At 40.6% G+C, this 27,879-nt stretch overlaps 1 protein-coding gene across 2 annotated transcripts in view; it reads right to left on the bottom strand.

Moving 5' to 3' along the window:
- Window positions 1-27,879, bottom strand: part of SLC9A2 (solute carrier family 9 member A2) — a 90,994-nt gene that overhangs the window by 51,811 nt on the left and 11,304 nt on the right. For both annotated transcript variants that reach the window (XM_063695674.1, XM_004031535.5), the window contains one exon: window positions 619-1,082. In XM_063695674.1, the coding sequence (XP_063551744.1) occupies window positions 619-1,082 (464 nt within the window). The remainder of the gene's footprint in view (window positions 1-618; window positions 1,083-27,879) is intronic.

The raw sequence follows: 27,879 nt of genomic DNA, 5'->3' as shown, positions 1-27,879 counted from the left end.
TAAATACTCATTTATGAGAAGGTGATGAGGGCCAGAAATGTGCTGGTTGAATAGTAACAGAAAGTGAGCAGTGAGCATGTGACAAAAACTTTCCGTAAAATCATTAACATGATAACTAAAGCATCCCCAGATAGAGAATGGCACTTAGCAGGTATTATCATTTCACCTGTGTTATATACATTGGATACTGACAGTATTACTTCTCACAAAGAACTCTGGGATCTGAAGGCTTTTAAGTTATGATCGAAGACCATCATTTTTGAAAATGCCAAAATGATAAATCATCAGAGTTGCAAAGGCCAAAATCATATGTTCCTCTGGCATGAACAGGGCCTTGTCAGCACAGACCAGCTACATATTTTGTGGGGCCCCGTGCAAAATGAAAATGAGGAGACAGTTTTATGATAATAAATAAATTATAAATAATGAGTTTAAAAGTATTAAGAATTATAAGACAGTGACGTCAGAGCATTAAACCAAGTGAAGGGCCCTGGGCAATTGCTCATGAAACCACCCTGTGTGCAGGGTCTCGCCCCTGCCAACTGAGGTGCAGAGAGCCACTGCAGGTGGCTGGGCAGCCCCCACCTGTTGGAGTCATGCAGTGTGAATGTGACTCACCACTGTTACCGCATCATTCAGCAGGGACTCTCCAAAGACCAGTATGTAGAGCTGCTCATTGACGTGAATGTTCTCAAAGACAGCAAGCACAGCCACAGGATCGACAGCTGAGATTAAGCTGCCAAAGAGCAGGTTCTGGAGCAAAGTGATGTCGCTGAGGCCGAATGCTTCGATCTGGCAGATACCAAACAAAGACACCCCAATGCCAATGGAATTCCAAAGTGTCCCTACCACAGCATACCAGAAAATGGTGCCAATGTTCTCAAAGAATGGGCGAGTGGGCATGAAATAGCCGGCATCCAGCACGATGGGTGGGAGGAGGTACAAGAAAAATACATCAGTCTTCATTGCAGGGGGAGACTTCTCATCAACACCAAAAATAATCCCACCTAGTAGAAGTCCAACCATTATAAGAAGGCAGCTCTCAGGCACTATTGTGGGCAACTTGTGATACAGATGGAAGCCTGGTAAGGAAAAAATAAAAATACAAAACTTGGGTTATGGAGGAATTTTGGAGACAGGAAATTGGTTCCCTTTGATAGAACCAGTGGGTCCTATTTCACCATCTCCCAAGTCAGTATCACTGTCTTTACAATGGCTTCCCAGATGACAATGCAAACCAGAGGTTTCCCTTAAAACTATTCATGAAGCACATGTAGACAAAAAATTAATGTTACATTAAAATTGGAGTGCTGTAGGTACACATTATCTACATTGTACAGATTTTATTTTTTCTAAACCCCTACTGAGATTTTCTTCAATATTGGAACTGTGGAAATGGAATAACACAATTTTATTATTATTATTTTATTTTTATTTTTTTGAGATGGAGTTTTGCTCTGTCACCCAGGCTGGAGTGCAGTGGCGCAATCTTGGCTCACAGCAACCTCTGCCTCCCGGGTTCAAGCAATTCTCCCTGCCTCAGCCTCCTGAGTAGCTGGGATTACAGGCATGCACCACCATGCCTGGCTAATTTTTGTATTTTTAATAGAGATGGGGTTTTGCCATTTTGGCCAGGCTGGTCTCGAACTTCTGACCTCAGGTGATCCGCCCGCCTCGGCCTCTCAAAGTTCTGGGATTACAGGCATGAGTAACTGCACCCGGCGCAATTTTATATTGGAAACAATTCAGTGATTTCTAAAACACTTTCAGATGTAACATCTCATTTCATCCTCATAAAAACCCTAATGAGTAGGCAAGGCAGTTATTTTCATGCTTTGTAAAAATTTAAGTGGGAATTGAAACTGAAAGAGATCCAGGGTCTTATTACCAAGGTGGTTGGGTCACAGCCCATTTTTAGATTACTACTCTCATCTGTGGCATTCAGAAACATTGGCAATTTATTTATTTTTAATGTCTGATTCTTGCATTTGGAACACTGAATAGGTTTAATATTTGAGATGTTTGCTCCTTCAGAGACAACCCAGTCAATTCGTCAGGATGCCTCAAGAAACTACTCTATGAGGGATATAAACATGCCATGATCTCTAATCTCACATAGTTCCCAATCAAGTTCCCAAAATGTATTTATGACTTACTCTAATACAAGGCAAAGTGTGGTCAAGCCCCAGCCAAGTGCTATGGAAACAGAGGAAGAGGAAGTCTCCTTAGGAAGCCCCAGAGTAGGGCAATATCCAGGCAGGGCTTAAAAGACAGGCATTAAACAGAGCCATAAAGGGGCTTCTCTAGTAAATGGAAAAATGGTGGGAAATATCCATCTCTTAATTCATGGTAGAGCCCGTGTGGCTTTAAAACAGAGAACATGTTAGGAGGAGGCCTGTAGGGAAAGAGGAGAGAGATGTGGGCTGGGCCAGCACATGGAGGCAAAGTGGAAAGTGACTTAACACACGAAGGTCACTGGACAGAGCTTAAGTTTGGAGCACACTTATTTGCAAGACAACAGCAATCATCCTTCAGGCATTCGATACGTTTTAGAACTAAAGCAGAATATGAGAATGCTACGCTTTGGCGGTCCCCCCTCTAAAACTTAGGTGTTGCCAACGTGATAGCCGTAAGAGGTGGATGGAGCCTTTAAGGGGTGATTAGACCATGAGGGCTCCTTCCTCATTGGTGGGATGAAGGCCCTCACAACAGAGGCTTCTCACAGCGTTGCTGGCTGGTTTGCTCTTCTGCTCTCACATGCCCTCTGCCTTCTGCCATGTGAGGCTGAAACAAGAAGGCACTCACCAGACACCAAATGCCAGTGCCCCGAGCTTAGACTGCCCAGCCTCTGGAACTGTGAAAACATAAATGTTATTTATAAATTATCCAGTTGTGGTCTTCTGTTATATAGCAACAGGAACAGAGTAGAACAGAAATTTATCTGAATTATAGAAAGATAATACAGTCATGTACCACATTCAATGTTTCAGTGAACAATTGACCACATATATGATGGTGGTTCCAAAAAATTATCATGGAGCTGAAAAATTCCTGTTGCCTAGTGACACCTTTATGATCCTGACCCTGTGTAGACTTAGGCCGATGTGTATGTTTATGTCTTTTTTTTAACAAAAAAGTTTAAATATCAACAAACTATTTTTTAATTTACAAAGCTTACAGAATAAGGGTATAGGCCAGGCGTGGTGACTCACACCTGTAATCCCAGCATTTTGGGAGGCCGAGGCAGGTGGATCATCTGAGGTCAGAAGTTTGAGACCAGCTTGGCCAACATGGTGAAATCCCATCTCTAGTAAAAATAAAAAAATTAGCTGGGTGTGGTGGCGGGTGCCTGTAATCCCAGCTACTTGGGAGGCTGAGGCAGGAGAATCACTTGAATCCAGGAGATGGAAGTTGAACTCAAAAAAAAGAAAAAAAAAGAATAAGGGTATAAAGAAAGAAAACATTTTTGTGTTGCTGTACTGTACAATGTGTTTGTGTTTCAAGCTAAGTGTTATTACAAAAAAGCCATTTTTAAATAAATTTAGCATGGACTAATGTACAGTGTTTATGAAGTCTACGGTAGTGTACAGTAATGTCTAGGACTTCACATTCACTCACCACTCACTCACTGACTCACCCAGAGCAATCTCCAGTCCTGCAAACTCCATTATAGTAAGTGCCTTATACAGGTATACCACTTTTAATCCTTTATACTACATTTTTATGATGCCTTTTCTATGTCTAGATATGTTTAAATACATAAATAATCGTTGTTGTGTTACAAATACCTACAGTATTCAGTACAGTAACATGCTGCACAGGTTTGTAGACTAGGAGCAATAGGCTGGTAGACGACATCATATAGCCTAGGTGTGTGGTAAGCTGTACCACCTAGGTTTGTGTAAGCACACCCTATGATGTCACACAATGACAAAATTGCCTAATGATGCGTTTTGCAGAATGTATCCCCTTTGTTAAGTGATAAATGACTATTAAAGTGATAGAATAAGTCCTTAGATACTTACAGTCACAGAAGTTTTAGTAAGTAAATCCTTAAGAGCTTACAAACAGGACTAAACCCGTAGCACTAAACATTTTGTGAGCCAAAGCAATATAACTGTAAAAATTTGAAAAGGTTTAAAGAACTGTTAAATAATAAAGTGATCATCTGTATGTTGAGTATTCAAATCTGGCTTTATTTTAATATTTATACTACAGAAGGCTCCAATAATTTGTGGGGACTAAATGTATTCAATGGGTGCAGCTGCTCTTTACCTGTGACCTCTGGCAAGCCCACTGACCTCACTGATAAATGAGGAAATAAAAAAAGTTCCCTGAAAACCATGTCTCTGTTCCCCCAAGCTGACTCCTGCTTCTATGTGCACCTGCTAGTGTGTGATAAGAGTCAGCCAGAGTGAGACTCTGTCGCAAAAAAAAAAAGAGTCAGCCAACAGCAGCATCTCCAGTCCCCTAATATCCAAATGCAATCACTTCCTTTCCTTAACGCGGTAGCAATCTGGGGGTTTCTGCCATGGGCCTGCAGCATGCCATTGGAGGACTGCCCCCTTACTTGAAACCCAGCCCTCCCGCTCTCTGCCTGTGATTGTGGAAAGGTTCCTAACATGCGCAGGCCCCACCTACTCATCTGTGAAACAGACACAAATGCACCTGCTGGGTAAAGAACTGTACCTATAACCAGGCAGTCAACTGCACAGTACTTACCACTGTGCCTCTAACATCACAAATGCCTCCAAATTTTAGTTGCCTTCCCCTCCTATATGTAAGAAGGCAAGAGAAAACAGTTTTAAAGAAATGCACAGAAGCCATAGGATCCATGGAGACAAACAGGAAAATGGATGAGGACTGGTTTTGGAGGCTCCCATTTCCTCTTTCACCTTTTTCTTTCCTTTCACTGACCCAGCAGCCTCAGAGACCCATGCTTTCACATGGGGTGCTGCTCTTCTTGCTGTATCAAAAGGACATTCTCATTCCTAAGGTTGGAGAATGGAAACCAGGGAAAAGAGAGAAAGGAAGGAACAGAAACTGCTGAAATGCATCACAGAGGCCAATGCACCTGCCATCCTCAGGCAATGATACTGATCCTGACCAGAAACTCGGGCAAGCAGAAACAACCAAGAAGCAGCAAATAACACATGGCAAAATAAATGCAGGATGCAGTTAGAATGAAGACCGACCAGAACACCATGCCAAAGGAGGCATGAAGGAAGTGAGGCAGAGGAAAATCCAGGGGTAACAAAATCAGAGAGGAACAGCAACAAACCCAGGGACCCGTGTTGAAAAAAATAAGATGGTTTCATGTTTTCAAATCTGTACTCCTTTCTTTTATGAGTACTCGGGTCATTCAGAATTGACTTGAATGACCCTTTCTTAAAGTAGGACAGCAGTTACTGAGTTTGCCAAATTGTTTCATTGGCAAGAAGAGATTAAATGAAGGGCGATCACACAAGATCTTAGTTCAGTGCTTTTTGGTGAACATAAGCAGAGAAACTGTTGTGTAACATGCTCTCTGATGGCATAAAAGATTTTCTGGGCAGGTGTCTGTGCTTTTATGAACTACCAAAGTAAAACTCATCAGCTAAGTAATTAGTGACAACAAACAAAAGAAGGCTTCTTAAATTTCATTGTTCACAGAATAAAATAAATAAAACATTACAAATGTGCATGCATTTATGGCTTTTCCTCCCCCAAGTATTTCTTGAAGAAGAAATGAACTTGAATAGAGAAAATCTGCTTTCTTGGAATCATCATCCTACCTGATATTATCAAGAAATATATCAGTCATTGGGAAAAAATGTATCAGTCATTGACAAATATATCAGTTATTGGGCGAAAAAAAGCAAAGGAATTTTTGGATGACTTTTACAAGGCTGTCCACGAGCTACTGCAAGTATGACCTACTGTGTAGTCCAGTGGTTGGCCAAGACTTTTCTGTTAAGGACCAGATAGTAATATTTTCAGCTTGTTGGCACAGAAGATAAGACAAGGGCACAAATCATTATAACACAAGATGGAAAGTGATAAAGGCTATTAAAAAGGAGATGAGAAGTGGGGGTGTGAGGGTTCATTCAGAAGCAGAGACTCAAGAAGACTTCATGGAGGAGGTGGCATTAAGATTGCTGGATGTGGATTTTCCTATTCCAAGGAGAAGGAAACCAAGCACAAGTTTGAGGAAAGGCTGGGCGCCATGGGAAAGAGGTGCATGACTGGCCTGGTTACGAGGTGCTTGGGCTGCAGGGGAGCAGAGGGGAGGGCTAAGCCAACAGGAAGAAGCTGTATCTCTGAAGAGCTGCCTCTGTTCTCTGAGCATGTGGGGAGCTAGTGAAGAAACCTCAGAACCACCCTGTCTTCTGCCCATGGAGTGACAGGGAGAAGTCCCTCCCAAGAAACAAAAGAACCAGAGATTGGATTTGGAAAAAAGAAGATCAAGGCTGCCCAATAAGTTAAACCAAACAGATGTGATTAACCACTAGTGAAAATAAGTATGTTTTCTTTAGTCAACACTTTCTTTTAAAATGTTGACTAAAACATTTAGGAACAGCCCAACTTTCAAATGGATCCATGCTTGATCCCAGAGTCTGGAAAAAGCCAGCCAGAACAAGGAGAGGCGAATGACAGAATGTGACTATTTAGCAATAAAAAAGAACTCCTACATATAACAACAACAACAACAAAAACCCTTATCTTTTGCAGATAGCACATAATATTAGAAAATTCAAGCAAAGCTTTATACATCAAGAATATTGAGGCATTATATATGATCGAGAAAAAGAGGAAGCCATAAAAATTATCAACCTCATTCAATCATTTTTGTTATTCATTATGCATTTATTGAGACCTCAGGTGCTGGGGTGTAGCAATGTGTTAAACAGAACCTCTGCACTGGAGAGCTGCAGGTTAGTGTGAGAAACAGAAAATAAGTCAGTCAGCCAATAAAGACACAGTAGCACACAGTGATGAGCACTGCAGACAAAAGCAGAGAGCAGTGAGAGAATCCTTTTGATTGATGAGAGAATCCTCTTGATGGATATTTTGTATCAATGTGCTCAGGGAAGCCTCATTGGTGAGTGACACCTGAACAAAGCCCTGAATGAAGTGAAGCCCTGAATAGTGAAAGAACTTTCCAGAGCAGGGAAGAAAAGAATAAAGGGACAAGCCCTGAGTTGGGAGCACCTTGAGCAAAGAGGCTACTCTGGCTGGAGCTCGGAGAATGAAGCAGAACAAGGTAAGAAATGAGGACATAGGGACAGAAAAATGCTAGAGCCTGCAGAGCCTGTGGCCCTGGGACAGACGTTGGTTATTTCCTGAGAGGCTTTTGAGCAGAGGAATGTCATGACCAGGTCCCCACTGTTGAAAACACTGCTGCTTTGAAAAACAGAAGCAGGCAGGCCAGTGAGGAGTCTTTTTCAGCAATCCAGGAGAGGGCTGAGAGTGGCTTCCAACCATTAAAGTGGTGGTGAGTATGACAGGAGGGGGATGGGGGGTGTATTGTAACAGGTGCTCCAACAAAATGTGCTGCTGACCTGGATGAAGGATGTGAGACAGATGATCAGGGATGAATCCATAGTTTGAGGTTCAAACAAATGTGTAGAATGGGATTATTTACTGAGATGGAAAGCAATAGGAAGGCAGAAAATTTTAGGAGAGAAACTCAAGATGGTAAACGCCAATCAGAAATCCTTTAAAAATACCATGGAGCTTAACAAATTGATAGCATGATTTAGCTAGAAGAAGTGGCAGACGATTTCTAGGGAGCACTAGAGAAGAGCCATCACTTCTCAGAGTATGATGCCACACTCCCCCACACCACTGCTAAACACATCGCCATATGTTCTTATTAACCCCATAATGTATCTCAGGGATGAAATAGTAAATTCACACAATGATGTACGGAGGTACATGAATGTCATATAAAGTAAGAAGCTGTACAACAATAAGGAAAGAAAGCATAATTTAACCAGTGTTATCAGAAAAGGCAGATAGAAATAGCAAACACATATCTACAGGTTTCTTTTTAACTTCCACAACTGTGGAAAATTCCATGAAGGTCAAAGAGTTTAACATTAAACAAAAATAATCTAAAAAACGGAAAATAATTCTTTTTTAATTATTTTTTATTTTATTTTAATTTCCGGGATACATGTGCAGAAGGTGCAGGTTTGTTACATAGGTATACATGTACCATTGTGGTTTTTGCACCCATCAACCCATCATCTAGGTTTTAAGCCCCACTTCCATTAGGTATTTGTCCTAATGCTCTCCCTCCTCTTGCCCCCCACCCCACCAACAGGCCCCAGTGTATAATGTTCGAGGCCCTCTCCGTGTCTATGTGTTCTCATTGTTCAACTCCCACTTATGAACAAAAACATGCAGTGTTTGGTTTTCTGTTCCTGTGTTAGTTTGCTGAGAATGATGGTTTCCAGCTTCATCCATGTCCCTGCAAAGGACATGAACTCATTCTTTTTTATGGCTGCATAGTATTCCATGGTGTATCTGTGCCACATTTTCTTTATCCAGTCTCGTTGATGGGCATTTTGGTTGGTTGGAAGTCTTTGCTATTGTGAATAGCGCTGCATGCAAGAAACACACGTGTGCATGTGTCTTTATAGTACAATGATTTGTAATCCTTTGGGTGTATACCCAGTAATGGGATTGCTGGGTCAAATGGTAATTCTGGTTCTAGATCCTTGAGGAATCACCACACTGTCTTCCACAATGGTTGAACTAATTTACACTCCCACTGACAGTGTAAAAGCTTTCCTATTTCTCCACATCCTTTCCAGCATCTATTGTTTCCTAACTTTTTAATGATCACCATTCTAACTGGTGTGAGATGGTATCTCGGGGTTTTGATTTGCATTTCTCTAATGACTAGTGATGATGAGCTTTTTTTCATGTTTGTTGGCCACATAAATGTCTTCTTTTGAGAAGCATCTGTTCATATCCTTTGCCCAGTTTTTGATGGGGTTGTTTGTTTTTTTCTTGTAAATTTGTTTAAGTTCCTTATAGATTCTGGATAATAGACCTTTGTCAGATGGAGAGACCGCAAAAATTTTCTCCCATTCTGTAGGTTGCCTCTTCACTCTGATGATAATTTTTGCTGTGCAGAAGCTCTTTGGTTTAATTAGATTCCATTTGTCAATTTTGGCTTTTGTTACAATTGCTTTTGGTGTTTTAGTCATTAAGTTTTTGCCCATGCCTATGTCCTGAATGGTATTGCCTCGGTTTTCTTCTAGAGTTCTTATGGTTTTAGGTTTTACACTTAAGCCTTTAATCCATCTTGAGTTAATTTTTATATAAGGTGTAAGAAAGGGGTCCAGTTTCAGTTTTCTACATATGGCTAGCCAGTTTTCCCAGCACCGTTTATTAAATAGGGAATCATTTCCCCATTACTTGTTTTTGTCAGGATTGTCGAAGATCAGATGGTTGTAGATGTGTGGTGTTATTTCTGAGGCCTCTGTTCTGTTCCATTGGTTTATATACCTATTTTGGTATCAGTACCATGCTGTTTTGGTTACTGTAGCCTTGTAGTATAGTTTGAAGTCAGGTAGCATAATGCCTCCAGCTTTGTTCTTTTTGCTTAGGATTGTCTTGTCTTTTTTTGTTTCCATATGAAATTTAAAGTAGTTTTTTTCAGTTCTCTGAAGAAAGTCAATGGTAGCTTGATGGGGATAGCATTGAATCTATAAATTACTTTGGGCAGTATAGACATTTTCATGATATTGATTCTTCCTATCCATGAGCATGGAATGTTTTTCCATGTATTTGTGTCCTCTCTTATTTCCTTGAGCAGTGGTTTGTAGTTATCTTGAAGAGGTCCTTCGTGTCCTTTGTAAGTTGTATTCCTAGATATTTTATTTTCTTTGTAGCAATTGTGAATGGGAGTTCACTCATGATTTGGCTCTCTGTCTATTATTGGTGTATAGGAATACTTGTGATTTTTGGACATTGATTTTGTATCCTGAGACTTTGCTGAAGTTGCTTATTAGGAGTTTTTGGGCTGAGGGGATGGGGATTTCAAAATATACAATCATGTCATCTGCAAACAGAGACAATTTGAGTTCCTCTTTTCCTATTTGAGTACCCTTTATTTCTTTCTCTTGCCTGATTGCCCTGGCCAGAACTTCCAATTCTATGTTGAATGGGAGTGGCAAGAGAGGGCATCCTTGTCTTGTGCCGGTTTTCAAAGGGAATGCTTCTAGATTTTGACCCTTTCAGTATGATATTGGCTATGGGTTTGTCATAAATAGCTCTTATTTTGAAATATGTTCCATCAATACCTCGTTTATTGAGTGTTTTTGGCATGAAGGGGTGTTGAATTTTATTGAAGGCCTTTTCTGCATCTATTTAGATAATCATGTGGTTTTTGTCATTGGTTCTGTTTATATGATGGATTACGTTTATTGACTTGTGTATGTTGAACCAGCCTGGCATCCCAGGGATGAAGCCAACTTGATTGTGGTGGATAAGCTTTTTGGTGTGCTGCTGGATTCGGTTTGCAAGTATTTTATTGAGGATTTTTGCATCAGTGTTCATCAGGGATATTGACCTGAAATTTTCTTTTTTTGTTGTGTCTCTGCCAGGTTTTGGTATCAGAGTGATGCTGGCCTCATAAAATGAGTTATGGAGGAGTCCTTCTTTTTCTATTGTTTGGAATAATTTCAGAAGGAATGGTACCAGCTCCTCTTTGTACCTCTGATAGAGTTTGGCTGTGAATCCGACTGGTCCTGGGCTTTTTTTGTTGGTAGGCTATTAATTACTGCCTCAATTTCAGAACTTGTTTTTGGTCTGCTTAGGGGTTTGACTTCTTCCCGGTTTAGTCTTGGGAGGGTGTATGTGAACAGGAATTTATCCATTTCTTCTAGATTTTCTAGTTTATTTGCATAGAGGTGTTTATAGTGTTCTCTGATGGTATTTTGTATTTCTGTGGGATCAGTGGTGATATTCCCTTTATTTTTTTTATTGTGTCTATTTGATTCTTCTCTCTTTTCTTCTTTGTTAGTCTGGCTAGTGGCCTATTTTGTTAATCTTTTCAAAAAACCAGTTCCTGGATTCACTGACTTTTTTGAAGGGTTTTTGGTGTCCCTATCTCCTTCAGTTCTGCTCTGATATTAGTTATTTCTTGTCTTCTGCTAGCTTTTGAATTTGTTTGCTCTTGCTTCTCCAGTTATTTTAATTGTGATGTTAGGGTGCCAATTTTAAATATTTCTCACTTTCTGATGTGGGCATTTAGTGCTACAGATTTCCCTCTTAACACTGCTTTACTGTGTCCCAGAGATTCTGGTACCTTGTGTCTTTATTCTCATTGGTTTCAAAGAACTTATTTATTTCTGCCTTAATTTATTTACCCAGTAGTCATCCGGGAGCAAGTTGTTCAGTTTTTTACACAGCAGTCATTTGGGAGCAAGTTGTTCAGTTTCCATGTAGTTCTGTGGTTTTGAGTGAGTTTCTTAATCCTGAGTTATAATTTGATTGCAGTGTGGTCTGAGAAATGGATTGCTATGATTTCCGTTCTTTTGCATTTGCTGAGGAGTGTTTTACTTCGAATTTTGTGGTCAATTTTAGAATAAGTGCTATGTGGTACTGAGAAGAATGTACAATTCTATTGATTTGGGGTGGAGAGTTCCATAAATATCTATTAGGTCTGCTTTGCCCAGAGCTGAGTTCAAGTCCTGACTATCCTTGTTAATTTTCTGTCTTGTTGATCTGTCTAATATACAGCATTAAAGTTTCCCACTATTATTGTATGGGAGTCTAAGTCTCTTTGTAGGTCTCTAAGAACTTGCTTTATGAATCTGGGTGCTCCTGTATTGGGTATACATACATATATATATATGTATGTATATATGTATATATGTATGTATGTTTTATCAGAGACTAGGATTGCAACACCTGCTTTTTTTTTGTTTGTTTTCCATTTGCTTTGTAAATATTCCTCCATCCCTTTATTTTGAGCCTGTGTGTGTCTTTGCACTTCAGATGGGTCTCCTGAATACAGCACACTGATGGGTCTTGGCTCTTTATCCAATTTTCCAGTCTGTGTCTTTAATTGGGGCATTTAGCCCATTTATATTTAAGTCTAATGTTGTTATGTGTGAATTTGATCCTGTCATCATGATGCTAGTTGTTTATTTTGCACATTAGTTGATGCAGTTTCTTTACAGTATCATTGGTCTTTTTATTTTGGTATGTTTTTGCAGTGGCCTGTACTGGTTTTTCCTTTCCATATTTAGTGCTTCCTTCAGGAGCTCTTGTAAGGCAGGGCTGGTGGTGACAAAATATCTCAGCATTTGCTTGTCTATAAAGGATTTTATTTCTCCTTCGCTTATGAAGCTTAGTTTGGCTGGATATGAAATTCTGGGTTGAAAATTCTTTTCTTTAAGAATGTTAAATATCGGTCCCCACTCTTTTGTCTTGTAGAGTTTTTGCAGGGAGATCTACTGTTAGTCTGATGGGCTTCCCTTTATAGGTAACCTGACCTTTCTCTCTGGCTGCCCTTAACATTTTTTCTTTCATTTCAACCTTGGTGAATCTGACGATTATGTGTCTTGTGGTTGCTCTTCTTGAGGAGTATCTTGGTGGTGTTCTCTGTGTTTCCTGAATTTGAATGCTGGCCTGTCTTGCTAGGTTGGGGAAGTTCTCCTGAATAATACCCTGACGGGTGTTTTCCACCTTGGTTCCATTCTCCCTGTCACTTTCGGGCACACCAATCAATCATAGGTTTGGTCTTTTCACATAGTCCCATATTTCTTGGAAGCTTTGTTCACTCCTTTTCATTCTTTTTTCTCTAATCTTGTCTTTAGGCTTTATTTCATTAAGTTGATCTCCAATCTCTGATATACTTTCTTCCGCTTGATTAATTTGGCTATTGACACTTGTCTATGCTTCATGAAGTTCTCATGCTATGATTTTCAGCTCCATCAGGTCATTTACGTTCTTCTCTAAACTGGTTATTCTAGTTGGCAGCTCCTATAACCTTTTATCAAGGTTCTTAGCTTCCTTGCATTGGGTTAGAACATGCTCCTTTAGCTCAGAGGAGTTTGTTATTACCCACCTTCTGAAGCCTACTTCTGTCAATTTGTCAAACTCATCCTCCAACCAGTTTTGTGCCCTTGCTGGAGAGGAGTTGTTATCATTTGGAGGAGAAGAGGCATTCTGGTTTTTGGAATTTTCAGCCCTTCTGCACTGGTTTTTTGTCATCTTTGTGGATTTATCTACCTTTGATCTTTGATGCTGATAGCCTTTGGATGGGGTTTTTCTGTGGGCATCCTTTTTGTTGATGTTGACATTATTGTTTTCTGTTTGTTAGTTTTCCTTCTAACAGTCAGGTCCCTCTGCGGCAGGTCTGTTGGAGTTTGCTGGAGGTCCACTCCAGACCCTGTTTGCCTGGGTATTACCAGCGGAGGCTGCAGAACAGCAAAGATTGGTGCCTGCTCCTTCCTCTGGAAGCTTTGTCCCAGAGGGGCACCCGCCTGATGTCAGCCAGAGCTCCCCTGTATGAGGTGTCTGTCGTCCCCTGCTGGGAGGTGTCTCCCAGTCAGGAGCCACGGGGGTCAGGGACTCACTTGAGGAGGCAGCCTGTCCCTTTGCAGAGCTTGAGCACTGTGCTGGGAGATCTGCTGCTCTCTTCAGCGCTGGCAGGCAGGAAGGTTTAAGTCTGCTGAAGCTGTGCCCACAGCTGCCCCTTCTCCCAGGTGCTCTGTCCCAGGGAGTTGGGAGTTTTATCTATAAGCCCTTGACAGGGGCTGCTGCCTTTCTTTCAGAGATGCCTTGCCCAGTGAGGAGGAATCTAGAAAGGCAGCCTGGCCTCAGGCAGTTTGCCACACTGCCATGAGTTCTGCACAGTCAGAGTTAACACTGTAAGGGGAAAACCACCTGCTCAACCCTCAGTAATGGCAGGCACCCCTCCCTGCACCAAGCTCGAGTATCCCAGGTCAACTTTAGACTCCTGTGCTGGCAGCAAGAATTTCAAGCCAGTGGATCTTAGCTTGCTGGTCTCCATAGGAGTGGGATCTGCTGAGCTAGACCACTTGGCTTCCTAGCTTCAGCCCCCCTTTCCAGGGGAGTGAACAGTTCTCTCTTGCTGGCATTCCAGGAGCCACTGGGCGGGGGGGGAACCTCCTGCAGCTAGCTCAGTGTCTGCCCAAACAGCCACCTAGTTTTGTGCTTGAAACCCAGGGCCCTGGTGGTGTAGGCACACAAGGGAATCTCCTGGTCTGTGGGTTGCAAAAACCAAGGGAAAAGTGTAGTATCTGGGCCAGAATGCACAGTCCCTCACGGCGTCCTTTGGCTAGGGGAGGGAGTTCACTGACCCCTTGCGCTTCCTGGGTGAGGTGATGCCCTATCCTGCTTCTGCTTGCCTTCCGTGGGCTGCACCCACTGTCTAACCAGTCCCAATGAGATGACCCGGGTACCTCAGTTGGAAATGCAGATATCACCCGCCTTCTGCATTGGTCTTGCTGGGAGCTGTTCCTATTTGGCCATCTTCAACAGAAAGTAATTCTTTGCTGTAATCATCTCTCTTACTAAGTTAGAAGTGATGTAATCAGTGACAAAAGTAATGGCCATTAAGTTAGGAGACAGGTATACCTGAATTCATCTTTTTAAATGTCTGTGCAAAAAAAAAAAAAAAAAAAAAAAGGTAAGAAAATGAAAATTTAAAAAGATACAACGGGTCAAAACTCCCATGCTGATCGTTAGTGGGATCACGCCTATGAATAATCACTGCACTCCAGGCTGGGAAACATAGTAAGACCTCCATCTCTTTAACAAAAATAAAAGTGAAAAATGAAAAAAGCAGAAAAAAACAGATTGCTGATTTTGGGAAGATGGAGTAGATGCATTTTTCTCTATTCCACTCTATACACCTAAAGAGCCTGGATATTATATGTAAAGCAAATATAACTCTGAAAGATAGCAGAAGAAATGCTGGCTGGAGACCCCCAGACCATGGCATTCAGTTCTCTGGGTCTTCTTTTTGTCTCTCATATCTCAGACTTGGAGCTGAAGAAGCCAGCAGCCCAGAAATGCCAATGGGCACAGGCAACAAAAGCCCCAACAATAGCCAGCTTTATCTAGACAAGAGAATAGGGAAGAGTCAACCTCACAAGGCACAGAAGTTTTACACAATAACTGCTCCTCTCCAGCCAAACACCACAGAAGAAACGGTGGCCTCAACTGCAGCAAAGTCTGAATGGGCTGTTTAGATTCCATCCTCACCAGAGTGTAAGGAACACCCTGGCTTTTCTATTGGGGTGGTGTCAGAGAAGGAAAAGGGCAGAAGAGGGATTTTCTTCTCTGCTGGGTGATAATGAGCACTCCCCTCCCTGTAGAGCCAGGAAAGACGACGTAAAGAACGCAGAGAACATGGACGTCACCATCGTCCAGCCACAAGGCAACCCACTTTTGACCCCTGACTGGCAAAAAGACAGAAACCACAGATTATCAGTTTCAGAATGAAACTGTATCACTACAGACCCTGTAGAAATCACTACAGACCCTGTAGAAACAAAAAAGTTCATAAGGGAATATTTGAACAACCATATACACACATGACATCTAAGGTGAAATGGACCAATTCATCAAAAAACACCAACTGCAACAACCAATTCCTCAAAAAACACCAACTGCAGTTTGTGTTGGTGAAGAAAATATGAATAGCCCTCAACCAATATGAAGAAAATAAGTGAATAGCCCTACAACTAGCAAAAACAGTTAAAATTTGAAGTTGTAATTTTAAAACTCCACCCCCAAAAAATCTCCAGGTCCATATAGTTTCTCTAGTGAATTCTACAAAATAAAAGCAATTCTATACAACTTCTTCCAAAAAATAGAAGAGGAGGGAACACTTCTCAATTCATTTTATGAAGCTAATATTGCCCTGACAGATACCAAACCAGATAAGAGCAGTACCAAAAAGAAAACAACAGACCAATACCCTTTAGCAAGGAGTATTGATGCAAAAATGTCAGCAAATAATTCAGCAATATATAAAAAGAATTGTGCACCAGGACCAAGTGAAGTTTATTCCAGGGATGCAAGGCTGGTTCAATATTCAGAAATTCACCAGTGTAATCCATCATATCAATAGGCTAAAGAAAAAAAAAAAACCACACGATTATATCAATTGATGCAGAAAAAGTATGTGATGAAATTCAACGTCTATTCATGATTAAAATTCTCAGCAAATTAGGAATAGAAATGAACTTCCTCAGCTTGTCAAAGATCATCTTCAAAAAGCCTGACTGGTTCTAAATGCCAATTTTAACCACACAGAAAGGTAGCCAGCTCATCTTTAAAACTCCAAGGAGGTGCTGGAGACAGCATGTTGAAGAAATGCTTGCACAGCCTGTAAATCATTAGGTGGAAACCACGTACATTATGGGAAAATCATTACAAGGATTCTTCCTTCCTAGAAATTGATAAATAACTTATGTTACTGCTTATCTTTTCATTCATTAACTCACAAGTATTTCTTTATTATTATTATTATTATTATTATTATATTTTAAGTTCTAGGGTACATGTACATAACGTGCAGGTTTGTTACATAGCTATACATGTGCCATGTTGGTTTGCTGCACCCACCAACTCATCATTTACATTAGGTACTTCTCCTAATGCTATCCCTCTCCCAGCCCCCCACCTCCCGACAGGCCCTGGTGTGTGATGTTCCCCACCCTGTGTCCAAGTATTCTCATTGTTCAATTCCCATCTATGAGTGAGAACATGCAGTGTTTGGTTTTCTGTCCTAACTTACAGGTATTTCTAAGCACTCACCGTCATGAAATCTGTCAGGCACTAAGGACACAGCAATATCCCAGACAGACATGACTTCTGTCCTCATGGAGTTTACAGTTTACAGGGAAGAAGGATGTCGAGCAGGTGATTACACACAGCATGCTTGTTATGGAGCAGGAAGTGTAAGTTTCAACACAATTACACGGCAGGGTCTCTGATCTTGTCTTCCCTGTGGGGGAGGGGCTTTTTAAGGAAATCATTTTTCACCTGAGAAGTGAACAGGAGTTGGAATTCTCAAAACCAAGGGTCTGAGGGTCTTCTCAAGCAGAACAGCACATGCAAAACTCACTAGAGTGGGGACAAAGGTGGCCCACAAGAGACACTGCATGAAATCCAAAAAGAGGGAAAGGGTGATGTGTTCTGGGACCTGTCATCCACAATTTGGATTTACCATAAGGCCATGGGAAGTAACACCCAATATGGAAAGGAGGTGAGGAAAGAGCTATGCTTTTCATTTGAGACGTTTACAGAGTGTTTGGGCAGGACTGTGCCTGAGCTCTGTGTGGCTCTCTCTTCTTCATGACCCTGCTGACGCCCCTGACAAAGTGCCCACCATCCTGAGTTCACAGATCCATTTGAGAGTCTGTCGCACCCACTAGAGCACAGGGTCACAGGGCTGGCGCAAGTTTTATTCACTGTGGCACTCCTATTATCTCATACACTATGTAGTAAGTTGTGTCAGCAAGAAGTATATATTTGGTCTCTGCTCCCAGTTCCTGGCACAGAGCTCCTAAAACCCTTGTAATGTCCTGAGCAATAAGGGCAATAGGAGCATCTGTTATAATATTCAGTCTTCGTGTCTGGTTCTAGAGACATAAGAGCTTACAAGACTTTCAGAATCCCTGGAGTGATAAGTGTCTTTTGTATGCTAATGAGATGACTGGTGGCTGGGAGTCCCTAGATAGCTTCAAGATGGGTGCTGGTTGCCAGAAAGACCAAGGCAGGATTAGAGGCTTGGGACTTCCAACTCCACCACCCAAATTCTGGGGAGTGGAGAAGGGCAGGAGGTTGAGTTCCATCACCTATCTAATGGGCCCTCCATGAAGACCCTAAGTGATGAGGTTGGGAGCTTCTTTGTTGGTGGGTACGTGGTGGAGCTGGGAGGGTGCTGCATGCTGAGAGGAAATAGAAGCTTGGCACCCTCCCTATGCCTGCCCTGTGCACCTCTTCACCTGGATGCTCATCTGTATCCCTTTATAACAACCAGTAAACTAGTGTTGCCCTCAGTTCTGTGAGCTATTATAGCAAATGATCGAACCTGAGCAGGTCATGGGACTCCCCAGTTTGCAGCCAGCTGGTCAAAAGTATGGGAAGGCCCAGGACTTTTGATGGTCATCTGAATCATGGGCAGTTTTGTGGGACTGGGCCCTTAACTGTGGATTCTCTCCCGACTCCAGGTGGTTAGGGTGAGAATAGAATTGAATTTTAGGATACCAGGCTGCTGTCTGGAGAGTTGGAGAATTGGTTGTTGGTGTCAGGGAAAAACCTACACATTTGGTGTGAGAAGTGCTGAGAGACAGCAGAGAAACACAAGTTTCTTCCTAGTATGGTAACAAAGATAAAGGCTCTGAGCTGGCTAGTTTCCTTAGGTATTGTACACCAAGCCTCAGGAGACAGATGCAGTGAAAATGCAGCAGATGTGCGTGCTGTAACTGGAGACTCCAATGCCAGAAAGTTACAGAGTTTGTATCTCACTTTTTGTCTCACATGCCTCGCAATCCTAGTACCAACCTTTCTGTTTTCTCTGATCTTTAATTATTTTATTTCCCAAGAAAATGAATAGCCACTGGTCTATATTTGATTGCACTGGAGGTTTATGCTTTTATTACTACTGGTCATTTCTATGTTTGTCTCAATTTCATTAAAGTTGTAAGAGCTATATTGTTCCTCCTTAAAATGTTCACTTTTGCCAGACATAGAAGAACAAATACTGTATGATTCTGCTTACATAAGGTGCCTAGAATGGACAAATTCATAGAGACAGAAAGCAGAATAGAGTTTACCAGGGGCTCAAGGGAGGAGGTGACAGGGAGTAAGTGTTTAATGGACACAAATTTTCAGTTTGTGAAGATGAAAATGTCGTGAAGATTGATGGAGGTAGTGGTTGCAAAACACTGAGAATGTACTCAATGCCACTGAATTGTTCACTTACAAATATTGCTGTGACTGCATAAGCACTGCTAAACCAACTGGGAGAAAGGATAATGCTGCTAAATGGATCTCTGCTGGTAGGCACGGTCACCATGCAGTGTTCTGAAATTCTGATTGATCCCCTGATACAGAGTCTGAACTAGTCCTTCAAAAGGCAACTCTACAATGTTGATATAAAATGTGCAAAGCCTGGGCTGTTCAAAAATAAGAAGCAAAACAACAGAATTTTTTGGCAGCTCAAAAGGTTAAACAAGTAATTTTTCACAAAAACACTCATAGCAAAATGTCAAAGAATAGGAAAATGGTTGAGTGAATGATAGCCTATTAACATGATATAATAATCTGCCACAGCATGCATGTTTATTATGTCAGTTTTTCTGCGGGTTTCTATTTTTTTAGACAGGGTTTCATTCTGTCACCCAGGCTGGAGTGCAGTAGTGCAATCATAACTCACTGCAGCCTCCAGCTCCTAGGCTCAATAAATCCTCTCACCTCAGCCTCCTGAGTAACTAGGACTACAGGTGCACACCAGCACATCTGGCTGATTTTTAAATTTTTTGTATAGACAAGGTCTCGCTATGTTGACCATGCTGGTCTCAAACTCCTGCTCTCAAGGGATCCTCCCAACTCAGCCTCCCAAAATGTTGGGATTATGGGCATGAGCCATCACTCCTGGATTTATTTGAAGTAATGTTCAGTGAAAAAAGAGCACAGAATGGTTTTAAAAGTTTTTATTTTGTTTTAAGACCATTAAATTCTTTGATTTTACTCACAGATATGTTTTCTTAAGCTCCTGGCCTCAAGCAATTCTCCTGCCTTGGCCTCCCAAAATGTTGGGATTACAGGCATAAGCCACTGCGCCCAGACTCACAGACACATTTTTAAAGAAAGTGCATCTCCACACTTGATCAAAAGGCCGAGAATGAGTGGAAAGTGCCTCTCTTTAGTGAGCATAAGGAACACTTTCATTCAAGACATCAATAATTGCCAGGACCACAACTGATGTACCCACAGAGTTTACCTTTCATAGACGATGAACTCATTGTGTGACTTAACACAGTGCCTCCTGAGTGCAATCCCAACTCAGCTTCCCTTTGGCTTGTGCTTCTTATTCAAGGTGGGAAGCATAAACCCCTTTCCCTTAGATATTCCATAGTGTCCTTCCCACATTTGTCAATGGTCAGATTATGTCAGCCATTTCTATTTATTTGTCTTTTTGTAACATGATCACTTTCTGAGAATAATACTCATTTTAATCAGTGTTAACTTGACTATAAAACATATTCCAGCTGATCCTGAGTGCCTAGGTGTCCCACATAATCAGCTCAGCCCTTTTAAATATACCCAGGTATAAATACAAGAAGCAAAATTTCATGTAACATGAAAAAGTCTGAAGCAGAGTTTGCAAGCTTGCAGGCCACGAGCCACCACGGCCTTCACGCCTATTTTGTTCGGCCTATCTAGTGGGTTCAAAGATTGAGCTCATATTGAGAAACTGAGAGGATCCACATATAAATTCTTCTGTCCAAGTTATCTTGGAAAATCAGCAAAACTGGGCTTTTGTCACCCATCTTATGCCAATTTCTGCAAAGTGGCCATCAGCTGGAGCTTGGGCAGGGCAAGAGCTGGCTGTCCAGCTTGCTCCCCGTAACCCCTCCCATCTCTCAGGGCATGAAGAGGCACCAACAGGGCCCACACTGACAGCTACATGTCTTATCTTTTTAGACTCCTTCCTTCTAGCCTCAACCACAGCAATGAGAACACAACTTAGGCAGAGATTCCATGAATTAAGTAACAGATTTCCCATCCTTTAAGCAGATGAGTGAGGGACCATCTACTCAGGGGCCAGGGGTGCCTCCCTATCCCAACTGGGGCACTGCAGTTGGTTTTTATCAATGGGGTGAGATCTCTGGCAGGTCCAGTACAGCACACAGAGCTGGTGAAGTTCACTTCTGCAGGTAGGTGGCTCTGCTGCCCTGGGAGTCTCTTTTTCACTGGAGGCAGCTGAATCCTATTCTGATACCCAAGCCAGGGTTGGGCGCAGGATTTGACTCATGCCCTGGTCACCTCACTGCCTGCATTATATTCTTTCTGTAACCCACACCACACCCACTGGACAGCTCGGAAATGATCACTGGCTTAGTTGTGCTGGCACTGCGACTGTGCCCCAGGAAATAATAACGATGGCACTGGCCAGTTTTCAAAGTATTTCAGCATGTATTCTATCTGGGTGTGAAACTTGTGTCTCCCCAAGCTGAGAAAAGGACTCTACAGATGGCAAGGGAATTTCTAATACAGCCAGGTGGGAAACAGGATCCTCGCTATTAAATACTGAGAGCTGCCCTTGGACACGCGGAGTATTCTTATTTAGAAAACTCTGGAACTCCAGTTTCCTGTGAGGAACGGCACGTGAAGCAGTCACAGAGCTTGCTCTCAGTCTGTTAGGACTGCAGGTATAGGTCTCACAGCTATGAAACAGATTCAACGGATCTTCTGTGATTCCACACATCTTTAACTTTTTCATCTCCTCAAGACTCTAAGCCTTCCACTTTTTCTTTTCCTTTTCTTCCTTTCTTCCAACCCTCCCATTTTAGAAACACAATCTGATGAAGGGGTTTGACCAAGGAAGGACTCAATTTGAAGAGATCGTTCTGAAGGTAAAACTTGCCAGTGCCTAGGCAGTGTTTAGGAGGAGTTACAGAGTCCAAGGGGTTGACAAGTTCTAGTGACTATTTCTGAACAGATCCTTTGCACAGCTTAGTTAAGCTGGGGGAAGGGCCACTAGGGCGTGCCAGTGCTGATAAACACTCTGGTACACTATAACCTAGAGTCAGAACTTCCCATGCCAGCCAATAGTTGAAAGCAATTTTTATTCTACTGCCCCAGGCTAGATGTTAAATCTTAGGATTTATCGTTCTTTCAACTCATGTGTTAGTAAACGATTTATGCCAGTTTTGGCTTTGCTGTTTGCACACTGCTATCATTAAGCCATATAAGGTTTTCCAGGGACTCTACCCCACCCACCTAACCGCCTTGTGTGGGAACCGTATTTTCTGTTTTCTGGTTTCTATTCCTTCAAGAGCTTGCTTTCGAAGCAACTTTACCACTTGCTCAAAATACATAGATCAAAGTATTAGTGAAGGAACCCACAATTGCCAGTAATTGCTACCTGATTTCATTTTTCAATTAAGTGGTTGCTAACACTTAACTGCATTCACCAGTTATTTACATGGCAGGGAAATATTTGCACACTGTTGGCTCAGGCTAAACTAAGAAACTATTCCATTTGGTAAAAGACCGTATTTTCCAAGCTTGCTAGAATACTATCCCTTTCATTCCCTTTCCCTCCTCCCTGACTTCTGTTACCAAGTTGGTGGTCTTTGTCTTCCCATTTGCTTATGGTTGCAAAAATCAAAGGGGTTTCAATGAGTATGTATTGGGATGTGTATTTTAAAGATTCATGGAGATTCTTACAGTTCCATACAGTTCTACAGTCATCATAATTATTACGTTCCATTAAAATAATGGTCAAACCTACTAACACAGTCAGTGGGAAAACAGAGGACTAGAGTCTTGCCAATTATACTCATTTGTTCCAAGATTTAGGAACAGTAACAGCTCCCTGGTTTTAGTGGCTTCAAAACAGAAAACTGAAACAAAACCAAATAAAAAGGAAAAGATCAAAAAAAAAAAAAGAAAAAAGTATGCAGATGGAGCCAATCATTAAGTAAACAGATTAGCTGTCTTATCAACCAAATCCCTTTAGCAAAACCATCACCTCTCATGTGTGGTGCTTAGAATGTGAGCACATGAATGAATGAATGTCAGTTGTAACACAAAACGAAACAAAATAAGATACAGACTCTTCTGAGGTTCAAAGCAGATTACAAATTACATTGTGAAATGATTGAAAATATAAAACAGTGTTAGCTGGTTTTAACTATATACGTTGTAAGTGACATTTGTAAAAAGACGCCCATGTCCTTGGAATCTCTCTTGAGGAGGGATGGACAGCGAGTGAACAGCCAACTCACACATAAATAATCAGATGTCAGAGAGTGATAGACAGCTCAGAAGAAAGCAAACCTGGGCAACAGGATACAGAGGAACTAGGGCCAGGGCTATTGCACACAGGCGTGCATGTATTCTTATTTCCCTTTAAAGCTCCTCAAGCTGGAGTCAGCATCTTCCATACTCATCCAGAAACTTCACGAGCGAACACACAAAGAATGCTGTCATTCTCCTAAGTAAGCAGACCAGGCATGTTGACACGAACAATGTATCCTTCCCAACCCTGAACACCAAGACTTTCAATCAGATAGAAAAGAAGAAGCCGCAATTTTTCAGTATCGTTTCTCCTCACCATTCCAGTGTTCCGTAAGAGAAAATGTACAGTCAGCCAATGCATGCTTCTGCCTTAGAATACTGGTGATGAAAAGCGTGGGTTGACATTTCTAAAATAGCAATAATTACTTTAGGCAGCACTTTGCTTTAAGATTCTTTCCAATCTAGATTCTGAAAGAAACACTATTTGTACAAAAAGCACAAAAGGCCTAGGAAAGCAACTGCTGAACAACGTGCTTACCACAAGTGTGTGAGCTGATGCATCTGTGGACCCTGATAACACAGAGGAGACCCAGAAGCTCTGGGCTTTCCAGGAAGTGTCCGGAGGAGGGTCAATGAGAGAGCCTACTGTTATAGGGAGTCTCAGCTGACTGTGAACCCTGCAGGCCTAGTCTTTCACCTAGCCCTCCACCAATTATGCCTGGCTGCTCATCTTTCATTTTCCAAGACAAGAACCTGGAATAAAAAAAAGATGTGCATTGCCTTTCTTTTTCATTGCAAACAACTCAGCAAAAGCAGAAAAAAATGATTTTTTTAAGCTTACGTAACATATTTCAGAGGCTGACATATGTATAATTTAGAAAGAAACCTGTTTATTCATAACAGCAATGGCAGAAGATCAGGACGTCTAACAACTTGCTGTGGAGCAAATGGACAAAACAGATTTTCATGGTATAATACTATTATACATTGGAGAAGAAAGAAAGAAATCTGTTCTCCTTCAAGGCTATCCACATTTCCAAGGTCTATAAAGTAGCAACTGTTGTAAATGTGTTAACTCTATCCTCACAACAACCTAATGAAGAAGCTACTACTATGAGCTCATTTTACTGATGAAAAAATAACAGAGGTCAGAGAAGTTAATTGACTCACCCAAATCCACAGCTAGTAAGCAGCAGGGCTGGGATTTTGGACACAGACCTTAAGTTACCACTAAAAGTATATCCAATAATAGTATATACACTAGAGTACAGTGATCAAATCAATTACCACCCAAATGAGGATATTTGAGAGTGAAATGACACAATAATAATATATGTGACAGGTCATTTGTAACTAATGTAAACCAGAAATATCATGGACAACCAAGGAGTGTGGTAACTTTAATTACATCACTAAAGTGTGGTGAAAAAAAAGAGTTTCTCCAAAGTTTATTGAGTTACTCATTTACTCAGTAATTACTTATTGAGTCTGTACTATGTACCAGGCCTTGTTCCAGACAATGAGTCAAACACAAAATCCTTTCCCTCATTGAGCACACATTCTAATGAATGTCATTTATATGTACATGTGTTTCTATATGTGCCTGTTTGCATGTGTAATATGTGTGTATGTGTGTGCAACAATGAAACATATTTAACATCTTTTTTCCTGTAAATCTGTTGTAGTTGAACTTATTAAAATCTACATGACAGCTTAAGTTATATGGGTTGAACCTTCTCTTAACCTGTGAATACTTAACGTGTTAAATATATATCTCAGAAGCATTACAATTCTGTATTCTGTGTGTCATGGATGATGAACAAGACCAGGCCAAGATTCTGAAGTTCTAGACTCATGGTCCGGCTCTGGTACTACTGAGTTCCTCTACCTTACCTTTTCCTTAGCTCTTTGTGTCCTACCCAGTTTAGAGTTGTTGTGAGGTCATACTAATCCTAACTTTTCGGTTGCAATGTACTTTCTTCATGTTTACTTTGATTCGTCCTCACAGAATCACACGAAGGAAGCCGGGTGCTATTATTATTGCGTGATTTTACAATGGCAATCTGAGACTGTCATAGTGAGGCCTACGGGTCAAGCATGAGCCTCAAATGCAGGCCTCTGGCTCTAGGTTAAGAGTGGGTAAAGTGTGCTGGAGACCACACCGGAAGTGTGGTACTTTAATATTCTTTTCCGTGAGAGACAAGGGGCCAGGTGAGACACATCCAAGTGATGAAGAACTAGCTGTGGCCCCACCTCTGCCACTTGATAGCTGACACCTTGGACAAGTTACCTAAGCTCCCTAACTCTTATCCTCATCTATTTTTTAAAACTAGGAATAATAATGGTGCCTACCTTCCAGAATTACCATGAGAATTAAATAAGACAATGAATGTAAAGCGCTTGGCTCAAATACCTGACAGAGAATAATGTTCTGTCCTTGTTAGCTATTATTATTTTATTAAAGAAACTGTGATAGAGGAATTACCAAGTCTCACTCATCTCCACCCTTCTGTGCTACAAGAAAATGCACCACTGGTTGCATTACCCTGCTCAGGTTTCCTGGCCAGTGGGTCTCCAGGAAACAGGCCCAGGAATTGGGAAAAGCAGCCAGAGGCAGAGTCACAGAAATATGGCTATGGAGTTGTTTCACTGCCCTGTGATTTTCTAAACAACTTTCTATGGATAGCAAAACCTTTATCCTTCTTTAGAGTGTTTCCCAGACAGAGCAGGTAGGTGTAATCTGACTCATTTCTAGGTGAAATTTCTAAATGTATTGTGAGTTTGATTTTTCTTTTCTGTCTTTCCCATGTAAGCCTTTGTATGCCAACACAAGCCAAACATGAAACTCACCTGGAAAGTATGCGTGTCACAGTCATAACAGAGATCTTTTGGTGGAATTCCCCTGCCCTACCCACCAGAATTATTAGAGAGGAAGAGGAATACAAGTCGTCTTCAAACAAGGGATGAATTTGACAAATCAAGATGAGAAAGCCCATGTACAGTGATAAACAATGCACAGGACTGTTGCAGGAAGCGCATCAATTATGACTCATACATTTAAAAGATGTAATTGTGAGAGAATAACCTATAATTGCGCATGTATCATTAAAATGACAATACGCCCATGTCTACACATCACTTTAATATAATATTAATATAATAAACACATGCTTCTCTTGGCTTAAGTCTCTTTTGCTGTAAAAGTAACAGCTTTGTTATAAATGACGTCCTCCCCTGCAGGCAATCTTATATTATCCTTATGGAAATATTAAACAGATAGGGCAAAAAAATATATATATGTATTCTATATATAATACATATATATATTTATTATATATATAATAAATATATATATGTATTCTATATATAATACATATATATATGTATTATATATATAATACATATATATATTTATTATATATATAATAAATATATATATTTATTATATATATAATAAATATATATATGTATTATATATATAATAAATATATATATTTATATCCCCACTTTCATTTATATATATAATATATATATATTATATATATATATATAATATATATATATAATCTCCCCACTTTCATTAATTAAATGGAAGAACCAAGTAGATGAATACTTGTTATGGTCATAAGACCAAGTTAATGGCAGATGTGGAATTACAACAGGGTCTGCCTGCTTCTAATCCAGGGCTATCTTTCCCAAAACTTAGGTCAAACACTTCTGTCAACTGCTAAGCTATTATTCTTCTACCCAAGCATGAAAATACGCAAAATAAAACAGAAGCAGTACAGTCACACCCCCACATCCTTCAGATTGAAAACTAGGAAAGTACACATTATTTTTACCTTACATTAAAGAGAAGCCATTATGATAACATAACCATGAGAATTAGGCCTTCTATAGAAAGTATGTCCTTAAAACGTGCTGTGTAAAATGTCACAGAGATATCCAACAATATGGACACAAATGGTGTCTCCTCATACTACTACATAAGATATTAATATCTAGCTGAGTTCAAAATTAAGGAAAAGGTCTAGGAGGCAAAAAATAAGGAAATCAAAATGAGATATGTCAGTAGGATTTGAAGTCACAGTGAACCAGGGGAATTCCTGACATAGATGCGTGACCTATGTGCTAGGATCTGGCATTTTAACACCTACATGAGGATGAGACATTTGACTTCAGACCACTAAAGAAAGGGCTCCTGAAGAAATTCCTGAATTTCCAAGAGCTACATTGTCCTAAATAAATAAATACTAGCAAAAAAAAGAAAAGATGCTTTTAGCCAAGAAAAAAAGGAAGGAAAAGAAATATGTCAACTCCTTATGGCTTTGAGCCAGGGGAAATTCGCCCATGAAGTATAAAATTCCAGGTCTATACCACATACAGGTATTAAGTCTATATCTATAGTACTTGAATCACATAGTAAAGCCAAGCTAAGAAATGAATAGTAAAAACATATCATTAAAACCCTAGGTCCCAGCAAGAAGCACACTCCAAACCATTTTGTAAGAACATTTTACAACTTAAAGAAAACAGACGTTTACCAAATAAACATCACCTGCTGAAGTTAAGCTCATAATTAAAACTACAATCTACATAAGGAAATAAATAGTGAAAAGAGAAAGTCAGTAAATGGATAAATATAAGAATTAGCACCCCAAGTATTACAAATAACAGAACAATCCAAAAGAGACTATAAAATGAATATAGTTTAAAGGAATAAAGGAATAAAAGAAGAATAAAACCAATAATTACTATAATTACGTAATGCAACAGCATGAACAAAACACAAATAGACTTGAAAAAGGGCCCAAACAGCTTAAATGAAAATATAATTAAAACTAAAAATCCAATGAGTAGGTT

Source organism: Gorilla gorilla, chromosome 12, assembly GCF_029281585.2.
Source record: "Gorilla gorilla gorilla isolate KB3781 chromosome 12, NHGRI_mGorGor1-v2.1_pri, whole genome shotgun sequence".
NCBI lineage: Eukaryota > Metazoa > Chordata > Mammalia > Primates > Hominidae > Gorilla > Gorilla gorilla.
Note: the sequence above shows the minus strand (reverse complement) of the source record. Positions and strands in the feature narration are given on the sequence as shown.